This window comes from Pseudophryne corroboree, chromosome 2, assembly GCF_028390025.1.
Source record: "Pseudophryne corroboree isolate aPseCor3 chromosome 2, aPseCor3.hap2, whole genome shotgun sequence".
Lineage (NCBI taxonomy): Eukaryota > Metazoa > Chordata > Amphibia > Anura > Myobatrachidae > Pseudophryne > Pseudophryne corroboree.
The window spans coordinates 1,011,997,334-1,012,007,420 of record NC_086445.1 but is presented as its reverse complement, the minus strand read 5'-3'; the positions used below and the strand labels follow the sequence as shown (position 1 = coordinate 1,012,007,420).

At 45.7% G+C, this 10,087-nt stretch overlaps 1 protein-coding gene across 1 annotated transcript; it reads left to right on the top strand.

Moving 5' to 3' along the window:
- The first annotated feature begins 387 nt into the window (after positions 1 to 387).
- Positions 388 to 3,656, top strand: LOC135050265 (interferon-induced GTP-binding protein Mx2-like). The gene is made up of 2 exons (XM_063956599.1): positions 388 to 636; positions 2,722 to 3,656. Exons 1-2 carry the CDS (start codon positions 436 to 438, stop codon positions 2,965 to 2,967), a joined length of 447 nt encoding a protein of 148 aa, XP_063812669.1. The 5' UTR covers positions 388 to 435; the 3' UTR covers positions 2,968 to 3,656.
- The last annotated feature ends 6,431 nt before the right edge of the window (positions 3,657 to 10,087 follow it).

The window sequence follows — 10,087 nt, the reverse complement described above, 5'->3', positions numbered from 1 at the left end:
AAAATACTATCTTCATTGTAAAATTACTTGGCGCAGTCGCAGTGCGAATATTGCGCATGCGTACTAAGCGGATTTTCACTGCGATACGATGAAAAATACCAAACGAACGACTCGGAATGAGGGCCATAGTACATTTCTGTACAGTAAGTCCGTCAAACTGTCAATCACTCCTTGTCTGCCCAGTTAGTATATCTCCTCACCTGGCCAACTGTGGTACAGGTAAGAGAGCATGGTAAGTACGTATTTTAGCTTAGTAATACACAACCATTTATATGTATATGAAATACTGGCTCTGTTTGCTCTTGGAGTAGCAGTAGTTTATAATTCAATGCATGGGGTCCGGGCGATGTATTAGAGGGAAAGGATTTCACCATTGACATCTGTGCTTTTTTCTTTCTTTTTGGCTTCTAGAGTAAAATTGAGAAGATACAAAAAATGCAAGAAGAATCTGCGGCCGGTTTCATCAAGACTCAGTTCTTGATGGAACAGATGGTCTTCTCCCAAGACAGATGTTACAGGAATTATATAGAGAACATCTTCCGAAATAAGTACAACCCTCAACAAGCAGCTCAGCGCTCGGACATTTTGCTGACCTTGGCCAAAGAGTTGACCTATTATGTACAGGCTTATTTAAAAGTAAGTTCTGACGCTATTTCGAGGGGGAGGGGAGTGGATAAATGTGATATTCTTAATTTAGAAACTGATTTTCCCGAATTGGACAACCAGATGTCAAGTCTTTCAGGAGCAGGGTCCAGAGCTTTCAGAATCAAGATGAAGAAGATCATATGAGACTGGGTTCCAGGGATAGGGGAACATGTACTGAACTCTTCCAATCAGGGATCAGTATATGGTAATCTGACACCGCTGGGCAGCCTCATTCATTGGAATAAAATAGAGACAGCACAGTAGGAAGGGCTGTACCTGCTGCACCGTTATAGACACCTGTGTCGCACCACCCTATAGGCGCCTCCCCGGCGGCACAGACGGAATTTGTGGGTCCCCATCCCGCCCTGTGGAGTCTGAGCCCCACTTGCTTCTAAAGCAGTTTTATATAAAAGAAATGTAAATTAATGTCATTTAAATTAGAGATGTGTGGATCGGTTTTCCAGAAATCCGAATCCACACCTACTTAGTGGATCTTTCTAAACCAAACCAAAATCAAGTCTGGATCTCCTGAGGAGATCCAATCCGAATCAAGTCCTCTTAAATATCTTCCTGCAGTTCAGAGTTCGGATTTTGAATCGGAATTTCGGGTTTTGGATTGCTAAAATGACATGATTTTACTGTTTTGTCAAATTTTGATTAATGATTATCAAATTTTTTATTTTCGAATTTTAACCGAACTGAAAACAGAAGCCGGACCATAACACTTGACAGTGGTTTTACCAAAATCAAAACCAAAGCACGATGATGAATTAGAACCAAGACACAGGGGTCAACACCCATTGCTAATTTAAATGGCACATGACAAAAGTGCCTGGCACAGGATGTAGTTATGCGATCGTCGGTCAGGAGACCACCGGTCACAATACCGGAACCTACATCCCGCCCCCTCACAATACCTACAGTCGGCATGCCGACTAACAGGGACTACTCCCACTCATGGGGGTCCATGATACCCATAGAGTGGGAATAGAACAATGCTGGGATCCCGGCGTATCTGTAATGGGTGCACACACCGGACACACCCATTTTTGGAATACTCACCCCTCCAGAGTCCCTCGCCGACGCCAGCTGAACTGTTAAAACACTGCGAAAATGGCACAGCGGCCATTTTCACTGAGTTCTGTGCATGCGCATTAGAGAAATCACTGGGAAAATGGCTGCCACGCCATTTTCCCATAGATCTGCATGCGCAGTAGAGTCTGAGCCCTCTAGTGCTCAGACCCACAGCGCTGCCGGCTGTGAGGAGGGGGCCCAAACGGAGGCGGCTCCTCCTCTCTTAAAACACCACCTGTGCCTAGACAGCAGCCTAAACTGCCGGACGGGTAATGTGACCCTGACGCCCATATTCAGAAACTGAGACTCGAACCAGGAAAATCAATAGTAAGATAGCGGATGCAATAGACGCTCTACACGGCCAGAAAAAGTGACAATGTGGCTTTAAAGCCTATCCTAAAACCACTTGGACCAATCCCTTCATCAATGATGGCTGATTGCTTATGGAGGTATGGGCTGGAGTCTGGACCATACTTGCATACTCTCTGGAATGTCCATGAAACTAACAAATGTGAGGAAGTCCTCCCATACATCCAGGAAAGTAGATAAGCCTCCAAGATTCTGCCCATTGAATTTCATCATTGAGGTCCAAAACATGCAGCTGAACACATGCCATTACACCAAGGGGTGGAGCTATTAGCACTGGCCGGTGCTGATATGCTGATAGTCATGCCCCATTGGTGTGACATCACAAAGTCATGTGGTCAGGAGCACCCTCCTACAGCACTGCCTTCAACCATAACCCCCTACCCTTGCATGATCACCTAGAGGAAATAATATATTGGCAAGTATAGCCTGGACACCACCTTACTATGCAAGTCCCTACAGAGAATGTCAGTGGGACACTGGCATCCTCATCTGCTGGTCCAAGTGGTACAGTATCAATGCTAAAATATTTACTTAATTGAAAACTGTACAGTAAGACGTTCACAAAAATATTGTGCACCCATTGCAAAAACCAGTTAACGGTCATCAGTCACCAGTGTTGTGCTTGTCCCACAGGGAGCAGCCGACCGCCTCTCCAATCAGATCCCCATGATCATCCAGTTTTACGTTTTAAAACAACATTCGGAACTGCTACAGAAGGAGATGCTGCAGCTCCTGCATGACAGAGACCAGCACAACGAGCTTCTACAGGAGGACGAAGAGCTCTCCAACAACAGGAATTTCCTGAGCCAAAAGAAGAAGCGCTTGTCTGATGGACATGACCGGCTGCTGTGTTTTCTAGGTTCCACAAAGGATATCTAACTCATATAGAATGATAGGGATATGTAAGGGTATTGGTGAGATAGATAGATAGATAGATAGATAGATAGATAGATAGATAGATAGATAGATAGATAGATAGATAGATAGATAGATAGATAGATAGATAATTTTTTATTTACTGCTATGTTCAATTATATACAGGATATGTATGGGTATTGGTGAAATAGATAGATAGATAGATAGATAGATAGATAGATAGATAGATAGATAGATAGATAGATAGATAGATAGATAGATAATTTTTTATTTACTGCTATGTTCAATTATATACAGGATATGTAAGGGTATTGGTGAGATAGATAGATAGATAGATAGATAGATAGATAGATAGATAGATAGATAGATAGATAGATATTTTTTTATTTACTGCTATGTTCAATTATATACAGGATATGTAAGGGTATTGGTGAGATAGATAGATAGATAGATAGATAGATAGATAGATAGATAGATAGATAGATAGATAGATAGATATTTTTTTATTTACTGCTATGTTCAATTATATACAGGATATGTATGGGTATTGGTGAAATAGATAGATAGATAGATAGATAGATAGATAGATAGATAGATAGATAGATAGATAGATAGATAGATAGATAATTTTTTATTTACTGCTATGTTCAATTATATACAGGATATGTAAGGGTATTGGTTAGATAGATAGATAGATAGATAGATAGATAGATAGATAATTTTTTATTTACTGCTATGTTCAATTATATACAGGATATGTATGGGTATTGGTTAAATAGATTGATTGATAGATTACAAACATATAATAGGGGCAGATGTATTAAGCCCGGAGAAGTGATAAAGCAGTGATAAGTGGAAGGCAATAATGCACTAGCCAATCAGCTCCTAACTGCCAATTTACATATTGGAGCTGATTGGCTGGTGCGTTATCACCTTGCACTTATCACTGCTTTATCACTTCTCCAGGCTTAATACATCTGCCCCATAGGCCCAAATGTATTAAATCTTAACAAGAGATAAAGTGGAGACAGATAAAGAGTGATAAAGTAGCAGCCAATCAGCTTCCCAACTGTCATTTTTCAAACAGAGCCTGTGACATGGTAGTTAGGAAGCTGATTGGTTGCTACTTTATCACTCTTTGGGGCAAATGTATTATAGCGTCACTAACACTTCCTGCTTCGCCTCACTACAGAGGTGACACAGGAATAGACATCAACAAGATGTATTAACATCTTCTCTGCTGAAGCGGGGAAGCGAAACCTCTGGCGATGCTTAGAGCTGACGCGCTGTGTCTCCCGCCGGGCCGGGTCCTCTGCATGTCTGCGGGATCTCGCTACTCACGCGAGATCCCATGCGCACTCCGGAGCCGGCACCCGCCACAGTCAGGGACAGCTCTGTCCCTGCTGTGGTGAATGGCCATCGCCACCTGCAGCTGTCGAAATTGACAGCTGCAGGTGGTAGAACGGTCAGCATACATTGCCCCCTCATATCGGCGTGCTATTTGTTAAATTGTAGTGCTGATATGTCAGTGTGCACATTCCGCCAGTGTCTTACATGTGGGAGAAGCTGTATCAGTGCACATAACGTGTGCCCATACTGCTTCTCCCCCATATCGGAGGGTAATTCATTTACCCCTTTATCCGCCTCCACTTTATAACTTTTTAGGGCTTAATACATTTGGGCCACAGATTAGATAGATAGATAGATAGATAGATAGATAGATAGATAGATAGATAGATAGATAGATAGATAGATAGATAGATATTGGTAAAGGTGCTGTTTTCTAAGAATATTGCTGTCGCTAGTTGTGAATATAATAATATGTCCGCATTACAGGTTGAGTCTCCCTTATCCAAAATGCTTGGGACCAGAGGTATTTTGGATATGGGATTTTTCCGTATTTTGGAATAATTGCATACCATAATGAGATCATGGTGATGGGACCTAAATCTAAGCACAGAATGCATTTATGTTACATATACACCTTATACACACAGCCTGAAGGTCATTTAATACAATATTTTTAATAACTGTGTATTAAACAAAGTTTGTGTACATTGAGACATCAAAAAACAAAGGTTTCACTATCTCAGTCTCACTGAAAAAAGTCTGTATTTCGGAATATTCCGTATTTCGGAATATATGGATATGGGATACTCAACCTGTATTGTCCTCTATGTAAACCCAAAAAGGTTATAGTGACATTTTCTTCAGGTGTAATGTGAAATAATGTATATACTGTATATTATATACTAGGTGATTCATCACGCCGTACGGGTGCTCTTCACACCATCGCAAGGGGCTACACTCCCTTAACCCCTGCACACATGTCTGATGTTCAATATTTGTATTATATGGAGTATTACTTGCATTCCTAGTTTTGTTAGTGGTAAATATTGTGTGACGAAAGGGCGTCCGATGATGAAGGGGGTGTAGGCCCTAGCGACGGTGAGAACACATTCCCGGGTGTGACCCGGCTATTGTGAATCTGAAAGGGGTAGCGCCTCTCAAATATTTGGGGGTGAGCTGCCCCCTTGCCCCCACCCCCCGTGTTCCAACACCAATGCATGTAAATGTACCGGGATCTTCACTGAGATAAGGGTGGTATGGTATCACACATCTCTAGCATAAGAATAGTGGAATTGATAGCTGCGGACGAGCACAAGAAATTATTTTCTTTGCCTTTGTGTCCTTTGCTATGACTCAATTTGCAACAATCCGTGTGTACAATAAATGGAGTGATCATTGTAAAACTGTATTTTGTGTTTACTAGAGTTGAACTTACGTCGTCTTTGTTTCACATGCAACTTTTTCTAAAATGATTAAGGGTGCAAATTACTGTTGCCCGGCCGAATGTGGCATTCGCACAAAAGTGCTCATTACCCTATGGAACAGTTTTGTGCAAGTTTGGGCTGCTGTAAAGTGCAGCTGTTGCCGCACTGATTCAGCCGGGTGGATGTCTTTGCCTGCAATTGAAATCCCCCTAAGTGTGACAAATATGCAAAAATAGCAGAAATAAGGTGGCAACCTCTGACCAGAGCTTAAAGACTGCCATTCCCCAGGTGAGGCTGCTGGGTAATAAAATATTAAAATAAAAACATGACACTGAACATTTTCATATTTCTTTTACAGGGGGCCTATAGGTACCAGCAGGACCTTAATACCTCACATGCTGGTACTTGTGGTTCTCCAGGAAGCTTGGAGGTACCTGTAGCCCCCTGAAAAAGACTATTATTTTTTTCACTAATGGCTAACAACTCAGCACCCACAGCCCAGGGAAGCCGGGGATAGCCCCGGGCTTGAGCCCTGGCCTTGGGTGCCCTGGAGAACGGGGACCCCTTTATTGGGGGTGGGCCCCTCTTCCCCTGGAATACCCGGCCTGGGCTAACTATTTAAGGGGGATGAATGCTTCAGCCATGGGACCTCATCAAATGTGTCCCCTGGCTGTGGCATTACCCCCCCCCCCTTTCCCTCCTGCTAGTGGAGCCTGGTGCTGGTTCTTTAAATATGGGGGGGACCCCTACTTATTTTGTCCTCCGTTCTTGCAACAAATGGCACTGCAGAGGGCTGCCACGGAGCAGCGCAGCTCCACCAAAATACCCCCTTGTCTCCCCCAGCCCTCGACTACCTCCCTTGCGAGGGGAACATCCGTGTACAGCAGGGAGATCCTCCTGAGATGGAGCACGGCCCAGCCACTTACCCCCGGACGGACCCCATCAGCATCTGAGCGGCTGGTCGGAAGATCGGTGGCTCTCGCGGCCCTTGCGGCCCTCGCAGACGTCCTAGCAGAGATCACTGCATCCCCTGGGACCACAGGAAGTGGCTGGCGGGCAGGCTGTCTCTCCCGGCCCGGACGAGGCTCCGACGGCGGCGATGGAACGACACCCCCCGGCCGAGACGCAGGCGGTCTAGCAGAGTCCGCCGCTGCCCCTGGGACCACAGGCAGCGGTGGGCGGGCAGGCTGGCTAACCCAGCACGGACGAGGCTCCGATGGCAGCAATGGGACAATACCCCCCGGCTGAAATGCTGACCATCTGCAGGACACATCGCCAGGAAGGTACAGGCAGCGACCCACGCTTGCAGCTCCATCTAAGCCACCCAGGCCTCCAACTGACCCTGCTCCTGGTGATCCCCCTCACAGTGATGGCCGGGGAAAGACTTAACGCAGGCCCTAGCAGGACACCAAGGGCTCGGAGGTGAGGCCGACGCACGGGAGCCCTAGTGAGGTGGCGGTGGAAAGGGCATAGGTCAGCACTCCCTGTGATCGTACTCTCAAATGTGCGCTCACTGACAAAACTAGCTTGATGAGCTGTCCCTCCTCCTGGGCAGTGCGAGGTCAGACGTTGCCGGGTCATCTGTCCTTTGCTTCACGGAGACGTGGCTGGATGACCTCACTGTGGACACCCTGGTGTCCCTGCCCGGCTTCGGACTCTACAGGGCAGACCGATCCAAAGAACTCTCAGGTAAATCGACAGATAGTGCACCAATGTCACAATCTTCAGCAAATCGTGACTCAATTGTCCTCGTAGGAGTATATATCCCCTCGCAAGCCTGCGCAAATGAAGCCCTGCATCACCTTAAAGATGTGACCAGCCCCCATCTAGGCCTCCTTCAGTTTGCCTACCGAGCGAATTGGTGCTTTGAGGATGCTGTCAACCTGGTCCTGCACCACATCCTGCGGCACCTGGACACGCCTGGAACCTATGCGAGGATCCTGTTTGTAGACTTCAGCTCGGTCTTCAATACAATCTCCCCCAACATTCGCTACCACAAACTACTCTGCCAATGGGTCCCAGAAGCAACCTGTTCCTGGATCGTGGATGTTCTGACAGACAGAATACAAGTGGTCAAAGTGGGGGGATTCACCTCCCAAACTCGGTTCATCAGTACCGGGGCACCCCAGGGCTGTGTCCTCTCACCCCTGCTCTTATCTCTGTACACTAATGACTGTTCCTCTGAGTAACAGTCGGTTAAAATCATTAAATTTGCAGAGGACACCACCATCATCGGCCTCATAAGAGAAGGGGACGAATCGGACTATAGACGGGAAGTGGATCGGTTGGCCCAGTGGTGTAGCTGTAACAACCTAGAGCTCAACCCACTTAAAACTGTCGAGATGGCAGTAGACTTTAGGAAGAACCCAGTGGAACCCCCTCTCCATCCCCCCCAATCATAGCCGATGGTGTCGCTAGTGGACTCCTTCAAGTTCCTGGTGACCACGATCTCTAGTGACCTCAAGTGGGGACCAAATGCAGATGCCACCATCAGAAAGGCGCAGCAGAGGATGTTCATCCTAAGACCACTTAAGAAGTTTAGCATCCCACAGAATCTCCTGCTCCTCTTCTACTCAGCAATTGTAGAATCTGTTCTGCGCTCTGGTATAGCTCCGCCAGTGAAAGAGACAAACGCAGGCTCCAAATAGTGGTAAGGTCTGCTGAGAATATCATCGGAGTCGACCTCCCACCACTCCATGACCTGTACGGGTCCAGATCCAAAAATAGGGCGACCAGGATAGTAAATGATCTGCCTCACCCAGGCTACGGCGAGCTCAACCTGCTGCCATCAGGAAAAAGATACAGTGCCATTTCCACCAGAACCAATAGAAGCCTCAAAAGCTTCTTTCCTCAAGCAGTCCACCTGCTGAACTCCTGACAAACCGCCGCGTTGACTGTCCAGTTGCTCTACTCTGATCTTCTGATTGTAACGAACACTATGTACTTTTACTTAAGCTGTATACTGCATATATTCCCACTCCCCATCCACCCCTCTGGTCTATGTGTTCTTCCCTGGCTGCTGCACTGTAAACCGAAATAAAATTCCTAGTATACGCAAGTATACCTGGCCAATAAAGCAGATTCTGATTCTGATATTTTTGGAACCAGGGCCAACTCTAAGAGCCCAGTGCTGGTTCATTAAATATGGGGAACCCCTACACAATTTGTTCCCCATATTTATTTTTTTTAACCAGGGGCGGCTCAAAGAGCCTGGGGCTGGTTATGGCATTGTGAGAAGACACCACGCATTATTTATTTATTTATTTATTGGGGGGGGCATTAAAATCCTGTCCCCATCCCCCCCTTTGCCATTATAATTTATTAAATTCCTCATTAATAAATGCCCCCTTCACCAGCCAAAGATATATTTTTTCATCAGAATGTTTCAGCAGACATAGATTGGTCTGCTGAAAACTTGGACAAGTGTGTAGCAAGGATTGGATGTAGGATCTGCAAGCAGGTTCGCAAAAGGATTCTATAAACAGTCTGAACTGCTGAGGATTGGACAAGTTTGTATACAGCTTTACAATATAAACAGTCACTACATGTGTTGTAACATTTCTTTGCTAGTAATTTCTCAGTCAGCATATGATTGAATACTCGCAGAGGGGCTCCGCACAGCAGTGTAAAATGTGCAGTATGTTCAGAGCCGTCTTAACAGCAGTGTAGGCCCCTGGGCACAGCAATGCACTGGGGCCCCTACCCACCCATCAGTGGTAGGGGTGGAGGGTGCGATCAGCAGCAGATTTGATGTGCAGCAGGGGGTGTTCTATCTTTCGCTCAGCATGTAGGACCTGGAGAAATAATTTCTGCTAATTACTCCTTTTCTGTACAGATGAGGCGGGAAGAAAAACACTAAACTGTAGAAAGGGACATTGCGCTGAATGAAGTGGCCCTGGTACATGACTTCCAGGTTGGTAGGGGGTGTTTAATACAGAGGGGAGGTGTGGATAGTGGAGTGGGCTTAATATTCATCATTTTCCGAGAGTCAGGGCAGCTTGCTTTACTTCAGATATCTCCAGTTCCTGAAAATAGATTTCTTAGCTTTAATAGGATAAACCAAAACTAGAGTCCCACCTTTCAGGAGGTGCTGGGGACTTGGGGATCAGACTTCAGGAGCCAGAGCAATCCACCAACAAAAATATAAAACTGCATATTAAGCGTGTGGAGCTGGAGCAGGGACCAGCTGCTTGAAGGCTGATATCTCTGGTTCTGCACATAGTAGAGACAAGTTGCCAGTGTTCACTGAAAGGGAAGAGTCCCAGCTTTTGGACTATATGATCAGAAAAACTCTAAATCAGACAGAACCCGAGATATCTGGCTGGGAAGAACAATTAACAGGCTTGTAT

Bases quoted from the DNA above. Each gene is read 5' to 3' on its own strand.
- LOC135050265 (XM_063956599.1), top strand. From the start codon at position 436: ATGCAAGAAGAATCTGCGGCCGGTTTCATCAAGACTCAGTTCTTGATG. The intron at 637-2,721 runs GTAAGTTCTGAC...CTTGTCCCACAG, and splicing joins ATGTACAGGCTTATTTAAAA to GGAGCAGCCGACCGCCTCTC.